This window comes from Onychomys torridus, chromosome 7, assembly GCF_903995425.1.
Source record: "Onychomys torridus chromosome 7, mOncTor1.1, whole genome shotgun sequence".
Lineage (NCBI taxonomy): Eukaryota > Metazoa > Chordata > Mammalia > Rodentia > Cricetidae > Onychomys > Onychomys torridus.
The window spans coordinates 79,495,299-79,508,322 of record NC_050449.1 but is presented as its reverse complement, the minus strand read 5'-3'; the positions used below and the strand labels follow the sequence as shown (position 1 = coordinate 79,508,322).

Below are 13,024 nucleotides of genomic sequence, written 5' to 3'. Positions count from 1 at the left end.
GGGATATGGGCCAAGGTGATTTTTTTGAAACTATTGGTCTAGTCTTTTAGCGCAAAGCCACATTTGAAACTATTGGGTTGGACTTTTGGCGGGGAACCACAACTTGCTCAGCAGGATTATCTGGACTGTTTAGCAGAATTATCTAGATGTCTTCAAGGGCCGTAACCTGCGGACAGAATGTCTACAGGAGCAAACTGCCCTGTATCTGTTGAGTTGTCATGGCACATTCCTGAGGTCCTTCCTGGAACTGAGGACAGCAGGTGGTCTAAGATGGTGGACCTCCCTCCCCTTAGATGGGGTCTGTATTGCCTTTACACTAGCATTCACTCACTCTCCTGCACATATGCACCAAACACAACACAGTGGTAAAAAATCAAATTAGAAAAAACTAAAAATCCTGTTGAGAGGTCAAGGATGAGGACTTGAACTCACAGTTAACCAAAGAGAAAACTAATGGTTAAAAAAAATTTGGTAGAATCTCTAATTTCACAGCAACTCAGTAAACGCAAACAAAACCATTGAGATATCATTGTCCTCTTATTAAATTAGCACTAATTAAAAAAGTTAACACAGTGTTGGTTGGTACAGCTCATTGGGAAAAATGCATCAAATTATAGTAATTTCCATACCTTTCAGTATAGCAGTACAGTTTCTGGGACTCTGTTCCTAAGGAATTATTCCAAAGTATGGGAAAACAAATCTATAAACATGGCAATAATTACTTCAGTATAACTTTTGACTTAGTAAATTTGGAAGCAATTCAAATTCATAATGACTTAAATAAATTATGATAAACTGTTATACAGCTGTTAAATTAAAAGTGAAGACTTACTGAGTTGCATATGAAAAATATTGTATAAAAATGTCATATATGAAAAGATTTAAAATGTCTTTGGGGACTAGAGAGATGACTCAGCAGTTAAGAGCTTGCTGCTCTTCAGGACACTGAGCTTGGTTCCCAGCACCCACATTGGGTTATTCACAACTACATGTAACTTGAGCTCTGGGGTACCTAAAACCCTCTTCTGGCTTCTGCTGGCATGTGCACTAATGTGTACAAATGTGTACACACACACATACAGTATATATACATACATACACATATATAAAACCTTTTTTAAAATGTTTTTTTAAACTATATGGGAAAATGGGCCAAAATTATAATTATATTAGGGTATTATAGTATATGTTTCTTTCCAGTTTCCCTGGACATTTTTTGCAAGGTAATATTACTTTTAAGATTAAAATTAAAGTTTTAATTTAAGTATATATAGTCTGACCAAAAAACAAACAAACAAACGAACAAACATTGAGAAGCTTATTCTATTTCTACAGAATATGCTAAGGCATTTTGATTTCTAGAAAATGATAAAATGAGGCAAAAAAGAAGAAATGCGTGCCTGGTGGACTAGTAGTCACAGCACAGACTTCATCGCTACCTGACATGTGAGATAGCACTGTGTAATTTAAACATTGATTCTAGGCTACTCACTCAACCCTGTTGATTATAATAGCATTGCCGCCTGTATCTCAAAATTAACCTACTAGATTGCTAGGGTCATTACACAGAGGAAATGGGATCTCATTGATATATTGACACAAGCATCAGTTGTAAGGCTTTGAAAAATGCATCCTAGGGCTACAGGCAGAGACACTGGATTAAGGGGAGCTAGATAAAAACCATTTACTAAATACTATGGGGTTTCTTTAGTTGGAATCTTTATTGAGGTCATTTTGTATATCTGTGTGTAGTTGTAAAGAATGGTTTAGAAAGACCACAGTACACTTTGTTCCATTGCTCCCAGGGATAACACGTTATAAAACTATTATGTAGCCCAATCAAGGTATTGGCATCAATATAACCCCTCTGATGTTACTCAGTTACTCAGTGTTGTCATTTGTGTGGGTGTTCATATATACAGTATTATCTATACATGTTATCACCAATGTGTGTTCATGTATCTTTTGCACAGTCAAGACACTGACAGCTCCATCACTGTAAGGATCCATCTTGTTATTATATAATCATAGCCATTCTTTACTTCCAACATCCCTCACCCCTGGCAATTATGAGTCTGTCTCTCCTTTAAAATGCTATCTATTTTATATGTTACATGAATGTAGTTATACAGTATATAACCTTTTGAGGTTAGGTTTTTAAACTTAGCACAATTCCTAGGATAATTGTGTGTGTCAGTGATTTATGGATTTTTGTTGCTGATTATTAAAATCCCATAGAATCACTGTACTACTGTTGAAACATTTACCTGGGTTTGTTTCAGTTTTTGACAACTAATATTGTGCAAGACTTTCCATGCACATAAGTTTCTGTTCCAAGACTGTAGTTGGTGGATCGTATAATCCTTACATGTTGACCTCTTGTTTTGCTGTTGTTGTTTAAAGATGGTGTGGTGGTTTGAATAGGAATGGCCCTGAGGGAATAGCACTACTAGGAGTTGTGGCCTTGTTGGAGTAGGTGTGTCACTGTGGGGGTGGGCCTTGAGGTCTTATATACTCAAGCTACTCTCAGTGCGGTACATAGTCTCTCCCTACTGCCTACAGACCAAGATATAGGAATCTCAGCTCCTTCTCTAGCAGTATGCCTGCCTGCATGCTGTTATGCTTCCTGTCATGATAATAATGGACTAAAACCTCTGAACTATAAGCCGTCCCCAATTAAATTTTTCCTTTAGAAGATTTGCTATGGTCGTGGTGTCTCTCCGCAGCAACGGAAACTCTAACTAAGACAGATGGGGCTCCTATACAGCCTAGCTTGTCTTAGAACTTGCTGTATAAGCCTGGCTGGTCTTGGACTTGCCATCCTCCTGAGTGCTGGGATTAAAGGCTGGTGTCATCATGCCCAGGTCATATTTAGTTTTGCAAGAAATTGTTTTAGAGAATAGCTGTACAATTTCACATCTTATCTAGCAAAATATGACAAGTTTGGTTTCCTTCCCAGCTTTTGGTAGGACTTTTGTGACTTTATTTTGAAGTCACATTTGTGGTAGTTTTCTTCACTGGAACTAGCCAAAGAATTTTGCTGAAGAGATTCTTGTGAAGTGAGTAGATCTACGGAAACACAGATACACATCCATATGCACACCACACACACTCCCGTGCACAGGGACAGAGGGGACAGATAGATCAGGGTGTGTGTACCAGAAGCAGCTGCCTCCTTCCCACCTCCACCAAAACTTCATTCATTTAATTCTTCATTTGCTTTATGTGGGAAAGCTGTGGGTCTCTTTAGTCCTCAGCAGCTAACATAAAGGGCTTGGCTCTCCACTAGTCAACACTAGACCCAATCTCCTTTATCATTGTCACCTTTTACAATATCAGCCCCAAATAGGCCAGTGACCTAAATATAAGTTCTTAAGTTCTGAAAGTGCTAGGAAAAAACACAGGGACACGCTTCAAGACATCAGCACAAGCAGAGATTTTTCTGGGTAAGACTCCCAAAGCACAGGAAACAAAAATGGACAAACAGGATTATACCGATGTAGAAAGCTTCTACAAAATAAAACAGCAGAGAAAAGAGACCGCCTAAAGAATGAGAGAAGATAGCTGCCACTGTTCATCCAACAGTTATTGTACAGAATATGAAAAAAAAAAAACAACAACAAAGCCCCACTAATTTAAAAAAAAAAAAAAAAAGTAATCCAGATCATAAATATTGGCAAATGGGGGGCGGGGCAATGAGGTGTGGTGGTATTGTGTTCCCCAAAATATTGTGCATGCTAATAAACTTATCTGGAGTCAGAGAACATAACAGCCACAATATTAAACGTAGAGGATAGGCAGTGGTAGCAAAACACCTTTAACCCTAGCATTCAGAGGCTGAGATCTACCTGGATCTCTGTGTGTTCAAGGATACAGCCAAGCATGGTGACTCACGCCTTTAATCCCAGGAAGTAATGGCAGGAGGCAGAAAGGTATTTAAGGCGTGAGGACCAGGAACTAGAAGCATTTGGCTGGTTAAGCTTTTAGGCCTTTGAGCAGCAATTCAGCTGAGATCCATTTAGATGAGGACTCAGAGGCTTCCAGTCTGAAGAAAACAGGATCAGCTGAGGAACTGGCAAGGCGAGATAGCTGTGGCTTGTTCTGCTTCTCTGATCGTCCAGCATTCACCCTAATACCTGGCCTCAGGTTTGATTTTATTAATAAGAACTTTTAAGATTCCTGCTACAATGAAGTGATTCAGTAGGCAAAGGAAAAGGCAGTTGCCACCAAGCCTCAAGACCTGAGTTCTATCCCTGGACCTCACATGATAGAAGGAGAAAACTGACTCCCACAAGGTGTCCTCTGTCTGCCACTTGGATGCCGTGGCTTGCACGTGTGTGCATACACACATCCATACACACCAATAAATGTGAACAGTTTTTAAAATAAAAATAATAATAAGCAAGTGATCTAAAACCTTTTCAGAAGACGAAGATACCCACATCGTTATCTCTAGTGTTGGAGAGAACAGAGGGAAAGGACGGCTTGTACACTGTCAGTAGGATGTGTACTACTACAGCCATATGGAAAACAGGATGGAGGTGTTACAAAAGGTAAAACAGGACTACCATGTAAGACAGACACCATCCTGGTTCTTGGTGGGTAGGCAAAGGAAGTTAAGTCAGCAAAAAGGCGGTAGCTGGGATGGAGTCAGACCAGCTGCCCAAAGACAGAAGACCAGATAAAGCACACATGATGCGTTGATGCGTACACATAGCATGGTATCATCCAGTCATGAGGAACAACGAAATCCTGCCATTTGCAGCGAAATGGTTGGAGCTGGGGTCTGCAAGCTGACTGAAATAAAACAGAAGCAGACAAATACTGCTATTTTCTCTCGTGTAAAAAAGAAAAAGAAATTCAACCCTACAAGAAGGTTGTGATTGTCAGGATTGGGAGTGCATGGTGAAAGGAGTGGGGCCAGAACAAAGGGCGTCCGCGTCGAGTACACTGTCGACGTCTGTGGAAATACTGCACAGAGCTCTATTAAGATCTATAATTAATGTATGTTTCAAAACAAAGCACTGGACTTAATCTGCTTCTTTCTACTTTAATTTGGTTTTCCTTTCGTTTTGTTTTTCTTCTAGAGGAAAAAGATGATTTTGTTTAAAGAAGAATTTTTGCTTTTTTTTTTTTAAATTGATTAATCTTGTTTGACAATTTCATATATTTATAGAATGTATCTGACTATTTCCTCCCTGGCTCTGTCCCTCATCCCTGTTATTGACCCCACCACCACCACCACCACCATCCTTGTTACCTGTGCCTTCTTAGGTTCGAGGTTTTTGGTTGTTTTGGACACTCATACCAGAGTGCCTAGTTTGTGCTGGTCTAGAATGTACCTTGGTTTGTTAAAGTAAGGAGAAAACCTGTTTTGACTTTAATCAAGTCAGTTACCTTCCCCAGTATCATTTGCTTAGCTTTGTAAAATCAGATTACACTAATGGCTGTCACAGGAAAAGGTAAGCAGAATCATCGGGAAGGCCCTATTGGAAAGCCACTTCCCCTGAGTGTCTGATCCAGTGAGTCCAGAGTAAGGCAGGATAACTCTTCTTTAACAAGTTATTGGGTGGTAAAGATGATGCTGATCCAGAGACAACATCAGAGATGAAGATGATGCTGGTCCAGATACAGCAACAGAAATGGAGATAATGCTGGTCTAGAGACAGCACCAGAGATGAGGATGATGCTGGTCCAGAGACAGCATCAGAGATGGGGATGATGATGGTCCAGAGACAGCATCAGAGATGGGGATTATGATGGTCCAGAGACAGCACCAGAGATGGGGATGATGATGGTCCAGAGACAGCACCAGAGATGAGGATGATGCTGGTCCAGAGACAGCACCAGAGATGGAGATGATGCTGGTCCAGAGACAGCACCAGAGATGGGGATGATGCTGGTCTAGAGACAGCACCAGAGATGGGGATGATGCTGGTCCAGAGACAGCACCAGAGATGGAGATGATGCTGGTCCAGAGACAGCACCAGAGATGGAGATGATGCTGGTCCAGAGACAGCACCAGAGATGGGGATGATGCTGGTCTAGAGACAGCACCAGAGATGGAGATGATGCTGGTCTAGAGACAGCATCAGAGATGGTTGACCCGAAGGCCTCTAATTATAACATCTCTTGCTGCTTACATATAACATTCATAGCGTTTTCTCAGTGTTAACTGGTGGAATCCCCAACTGCATCCTCACTGGCCATTTCCTCCTGTGCCCTTGACAGTGGCTTAGAAATATTTTCCAGGAAGAGCTTTTGCCTTGCTTGCATCTCTATTGGAATTACTGTTTCAGGCAGTAATTCCAGATAAGAACTTAAAAACTATCGCTAAAGTTGATGATTCAGTGATTTTTGCCTGATATAGAAAGCTCTTTAGTTGCCTGGTATGAAGGTTGGACATCCTGACTGTGTCCTCAGCACTCAGGCTTCTGAACCTCCAAAGAAAGAGGCAGTAGTTTCATTAATAGAGTATGTTTAAAACAAAACAAAACAAAAACAAATAAATCCAGTTTTTGTTTTGTTTTGTACCAAAGCCACCTTTCTGGAGACAGCGGTAACTGTTTCAAAGAATTGATTCCATAGAAAAGACTGTGGCTTCCAGGAACTTCACTCCCAACTACATTTGTTTGTTCAGGGGCTGGTACCAATGGGACAGGATTTCCAAACACCCTGGTCCATAGCTTCCCTGGTGTCACCTTGTGCTTGCTCCAGGATGCCCCTCACTGCTGTTCCAGAGAAAAGAGAAACTAGGACTTTTGAATGTCTGAATGATGGTGTATTTATTGAGGTAGCACTATTTTATATCTGGCCTTTTTAGTACCCACCCACATGAATGTCATTATTTCCTAACAAATACAATTTGTGCTTGAGGCAGTAGATTTTTATGAAGTACTTTAAAAACTGTTCTCATGTAAATGTGTGTCCTGTGGGTTTGCTGTCCTTAGCAGAGTGACTGGGTTTGCTTTATGTAACTGGCTGTTCACTCCAGCGTCAGTAGCTCTGTCTAGCGATGGCAGTGCCTTCCATAATCTGCATGTTCTGAAAGGAGTGATGATACGTATGTGCCCTGAACTTGCTGCTTGTATTGAAGGCTAGAACTCTGACAAGTGGCAGATGTGTTGGTCCATGCTTTCTGTCCTGTCTTTAGATGGAGCCACTGGCTGCCCTTCTCCCAGTAACTCAGCTTCCCTATTTCCCTGGTGCATAAAAGCCAACAAGTTTTTTGAGTTATATGCCAATCATCATCACAGTGTAAACCACGGCTTACAGAAAATCCCAGATGAAGGTTTATATTAATCCACAGATATCTTCTCACTCTGCCCCCACATTGTGAAGGTCTCTGCTAAGTCTATGTAGACCCTCTGGAATGGAAGGCTGTGCTTGAGCTCCCATAGTCTAGTCAAATGCACCTGTAGCCTCTGCCTGTTGGTGCAGCAGGGACTTCTTTCCCTCTGACTATTTGCCAGAATCCCTTCAGCAAGCCAGCATCTTTCAGTGGGAATCTGTGTGCAGCAAACTCTTTGTGAGGCTAACTTTCACTGTCTCTTTTTGCCAGTACAAAATCTATCATTAGAGTCATAATTACTTCCTTCAGGGAACTGCTTTAGAAGTCTATCTTCTTTTCAAACCTTGGGTGGTGACTTTCCCTCAGTGGGTGTTAGGCAGCCATCTTAAACATATCTGTTTTATTAGGTCAGGTCATTGCTTGGCTGGTCCCCACTCCTGTGTTAGCACCATGAGGGAATCCTTGCTTCTCAATGTGGTTGAGAAGCACTGGGACAAACAGTGGCATAAAACAGAGACTGAGTCAACAGGCAAATCAAGTCAGCCTACCAACCCTGAGGGCTCTCTTATACTATATTCAACTCAAAAGCCAGATGCAGTCTCCTGATAAACACTGAGCTAGGGAGTCAAGGGGATTACTTAATCCCAGTGTTACTTTAAGATGCCAAACATATTTGATAAATGTTATAAAAAGCTAGATTTTTACATTTCTTTTTTTATTCATAATTATTTTTTATTTTATAAGTGGAGTTTGGGTCTTAGAAACTATAATATAAGGTATATTTTACCATACAAAGCATAAAATATAAAATTTTCTTGTCTTACTATAAAACCAGCTCCCCTTAAAAGGGAAATCTATGTATAGCTATGATTACTTATTGTAGAATCATTTTGAAAGCCTGCAGTTATGAGGGTCTGGAGAGATGATCCAGTTATTAAGAGCACTGGCTGGTCTTCCAGAGGACCCAGGTTCTATTCCCATCGTGCCCATGGTAGCTCACAACTGTCTCTATTTCCAATTTCAGGGCACTGGACACCCTCTTCTGACTTCTGTAGACATCAGGCATGTGTACAGATATATATGCAGGCAATACCACTCATACACATAAAATTTAAAAAAAACTATAAAAAATCAAAACCTGCAATTATGAAACTCAAAATTTTCAGTATTTTATAGTCTTATTGGGTTTGTTTAACATATCCCAAAGTACTAGATAGCTTTTAAAAAATATAAATTGTATCTTGTGTGACCCTCTTTGGCAACATGTCATGTCTTTTTATTGATTGAAATCTCCATTAACAATACAGCTGTTAACTAAGATTAAAGGCTGTTTTTAAATGTTTAACATGTCACTCTTATGTAACTGAAGCATTATAGACTTAACTTGTGGCCCGCCACTCCATCATTCTAGTTCTATGTTTTGTCACTTAAGACCATTGTTTTTAGATGACTCAAAGCAGGGGCATTATCTTTAGATCTCTTAGCTCGTCTGCCTTCCAAGTGTCCATATTTGGGTGCATGAACACAGAGTTATATCTTATGGCATGGAAAGAGTCCTCTCTTCCGATGTCTCAAGTCACTGTTTACATTTTTGTACTGTATATTCCAGAAATGCAAGAGCCTGGAAGTGCGGCTGTATTTGTGTGGTCTGAAAGCATTGAAACAGGATTTTCTCAGCATTGTAAAAGCAAAAAGATTATCCTCTCTCAAAATAAATGGCAGTAATGGAAGCAGTTTATCCTGTCACAAATAAAAGGGAGAGAATGCAAAATTGGCTTTTGAAATAGTTAACCCAACTTCAATTTAAATAAAAGGCACCACAAAGCATCAGGCAATACCTGCTCCCCAAGTTTGAGTACATGTCTTTGCTATTGAGACTTAGGAAGTACATAATGTACTTGGTAGGGAAAGCTAACAAAATATAGATAAAAACTCATTAGGTCTAAATGTCAGGTTTTCCTTACTTGGTGGGGGGCTTCTCTGCATTATTGGTCAGCTTAGCCTCCAGGGTTACTGTTCTCTAGGTTCACTATCACAAGCATAGGAAACCAAAGCTGTCTTTTGATGTTCGAGGCATTGGTGGGATTGAAGGTTCCTGGGCCTCTAGCTTTTTTTTCTCATTTATCTGCAAGGTTGTGGTGAGCAAAGTCGGGGTTTCAAATCAAAGTTTCTCCCCCAGTCTTGACAGGTTTTGTGCACTCAGCAAGTCACTTCATTTTTTTGGAGCTTGTTTCTTCCTTTGTAAACCGTGTTTCACACAATGCTCTGCCTTAATCCTAGGGCAGTGCTCAGGGCAAATAGAGTCAAAACAAGCTCACTACACTATAAAATGCTTTACAGGTTTCATATGGGCCTTTTACAATTCCCATAAAGAGGTTAATCAACCTATTAAAGGTCACAGAACTTGTCAATGAGGGATTTGGTTTCACAAAACAGCGTTTCTCAGCACCGCACTGTTGACATTTGGGGGTTCTTAAGGGGGCTGTCCTATGATTTTTTTTTTAAGGACACTCAGCAACACCTCTACCTCCCCCTATTAGATGTCAGTCACCAGCCCCTCCCAGTTGTTGACAATCAAAACTGTCTCAGAGTCTAGTCAGATGTCTGACTACAGAGCTAAATTTCCTAGGCACTTTCCTGACTGTCCATCCCTCTTTGAACTACAGTAATTTGCAGAAGTAAAAGAGTTAACTGATTTTACCTTTAGAAGGTGGTGTATTTTCTCTCCCAGCAGGCTGCATAGAAGCACAGGAACCACCACCCGCAGTGGGCTCTGTGTCAGAAGCAATGACCTATGGTCTCCCATCCCATCTAATTCTATACCCACTCCTTAATCTCTAATGGGACACACAGGAAGGAGTCTCTCTTGAACACCCCTTCCCATCTGGTAACAGTGGAAAAGTGGGAGACAGAGAGGGAAAAAACTCATGTGGACTCATTTTTGTAGCGTACTATCTTTTAATAACCATTAAATTTTTATTATTCATTCATAGTGTTTGAGACAGGGCCTTACTATGTGGCTCAGGCTAGCTTACACACACACTATAGAGCCTGGCCTGCCCTAAAGCACATTTCCCACCCTCACCCAGACTATTATCTCATTTGATCCTCACAGAAAGCCCTGGAGGTTTTTACCAGTTGTAATTGTCCTGAGTTTAGATGTCGTTTAGGAACTGTAACCCTTCTTCCTTGTCTGTTCCCTCAACTTTGGTGCACTTATTGCAGCAAAACTTGAGATAGGAGCTCAGCAGGAAGTTGATATGGAAACTCAGCAGTGTTAGTTTTTAAGCGGCGCTAGGAACACGTCCCGAACACGGCAAGACCACAGAAGAGTTTTATAGAGGTGACAGCCCTGTGTGAAACACACGTGGGTGAGGAGATAAGGGGACTCATGCAAGATGGCACCGGCTTTTTAAAGGTTGGGCTGCGCATGTGTACAGGAACTCCTGTGGGTACTCCACGCATGCGCATAGATTACATGGCTGTGCGCACGCGCGCTTTACACAACCATGTAAAGCCACAGAGTCCCGGTCCTGCGAGATGGCTATTCTGAACCGGAAATAGTTAGGCAGTCCGCTGGGCAAGCCAAACCCTGTGGACATGTAATTCTCTATCAAGCAGGAGCTTTCTTTCTAGCACGTATGAAGAGCAAGGTCCTCTGTAGCACTCTCCATAAAGCCAGTGCCTCCTGCACTGCAAGGCTCTGCCTTTTTCCCTTCCTTGTAACAGGGATCATTAACTGCATGCCCCTTACACTGCAGCTGGGAAGGCCCCATTGATACTTCTCTAAGAATGGGTGAGTTTACTCCTGTCTGGCCTAGTGCAAGCTTCCCAAACCTTACCCCCTGGCCAGCATCATCTCTGTGTTTGACTCCCTTCCTGATGTCAGCACAGTTCCCAATTTTTGTCACCTCTGAACTAGAACTCCATTATGGTTCCCTGTCATTGCTTGTTTGGGCATTATTAGAACTTTTGGGAAGTTCCAGGCAGTTGTTCTGGGTCCTGTTGATAGCGTGAAAATATTTTGCACATAAGCCTGTATGAATTAAGTTTTCCTTTAAACAGTAGGTGAAGACTGAATTGCTACTGGCGAACACAACAAGTCTAATTGCATATGATTAAAAGTATCAGCATGACCTGAGGAGAAGATGATGTACTTACCCACAGTGTTAAGGACGGAGAATTGCCTGGTAATCATCTAGACTCAGAATTCTGCTAACAATGTCAAAAAGAGTGGTTTGAACCAATGAGAACATGAACTAGATTACTTCGTGGATATACAACTTTACTGTCAATTAAAACTAGATTTTTTTTTCTTTAAAGTGGATTTAAGTCATTCTAATTACTTGATGGTTCATTTAAAAAAGATTGATTGGTTCTTGCTGTAAAATCCAATGTCTGCCTCCCCTGAGTCACTTCTTTTGATACTGAGAGATGGGTATGTATCCTGTTGACCAGATTTGCCCCCCTCACTCGGATTTGATGTGTAGCCAACCATTCCATCATGTTCTATTAGTAAAGTATTTGTTTTTTGTCCCCACCCACCCCAGGTGGCCTTTTTGAAGATGTAGCTGTTGAAGCTGAGGCCTTCTGGTCTACCAGCAGACAGCCTCCAGCACAGAGCACAGCCAAGGCCAGGAGTCTGCTCTGTGAACATCCCTCGCCTGCCGAGATGAACAATGCTGTAGCTGCGGAATGAGGGCCTTGTGCTGAAGTTTCCACTTTCCCCATTTGCATTTATTCTCTAAGAGCTGACTTTAGCTCTGTGCAAAGCCAAGGCTTGCAGGAAAGTTGTAGTAGCAGGTTGTCTGCAGGTTAAGTATAGAAGTTGCACCTCTACTTCCCACAGAGAGGAATATGCAAGTCTGTGCTGTGTCAGCACCACCTGGAAGCAGATTAGCTAATGGAAACCCATCTGTCCTGTGTGAACACAGCGAGGAACTACACTGGGGAGCTGAATGTTAATGACTGTAAATCCTGGGAATAAACTTTTAAAGAGCTCCAGGTTTGTTTCAAACACATTTTTAAAAACTAAAATACAGAAGTTTTCATATCTTAGTCAAAGAAGATGCTCGTTGGTGTTTGTTGAGTGAGGGATTATCCAATTAAAGTTTTCCTGAGGGTGTAAAACCACATGTGTTCTTTTTATTCTTTATTCCCTTCACCACATGCTATTGCAAATTAATAAATGGACAATGCTGGCTTCTTAGGATAAAGTTACTTCAATTCCTATGTGCACAAACAAGTAAACATTGACAATGATAAGAGCTGAGGCCAATCCTGCAGCACCCAGGCCAGCTCCTGATTTTATGGAGAAGACTTGAGACTCACCTAATATCACACAGCTTGACTCAAGAGCTGGGACTGGAGTTGTGGCTTGGGCCAGATTGGTTGATCTCCCCTGCCAAGGATCCGTCTATGTTTTTCCTCCCTACTGAACATGTAGGAGGACATTCCCGGAGTCTGCAACCATTCCTGCTGTGGCTCTCACCTGGTGGTGTGGTTGATCCTAGCTTTCAGATCACCTAATAATACCTCTTGCTCCCAAACACGTCTTCTGTCTCCTCATTCCCTAACATTCTTCACTGTAGGTATCACTTGCCATCCCAATTTAGTTCCTTGTCTGCTTGCAGATATCTCTTTATATAAATAAAATGCTGATTGGCCAGTAGCCAGGCAGGAAGTATAGGCAGGACAAGCAGAGAAGAGAATTCTTGGAACAGGAAGGCTGAG

The 13,024-nt window shown here is 41.4% G+C and overlaps 1 protein-coding gene across 1 annotated transcript in view; it reads left to right on the top strand.

Moving 5' to 3' along the window:
- Positions 1 to 12,499, top strand: part of Ube3d (ubiquitin protein ligase E3D) — a 157,026-nt gene extending 144,527 nt beyond the window's left edge. Inside the window, exon 10 of the mRNA XM_036191683.1 lies at positions 11,842 to 12,499. Coding sequence (XP_036047576.1) covers positions 11,842 to 11,862 — 21 coding nt within the window. The 3' untranslated portion in view covers positions 11,863 to 12,499. The remainder of the gene's footprint in view (positions 1 to 11,841) is intronic.
- Positions 12,500 to 13,024: the final 525 nt, after the last annotated feature.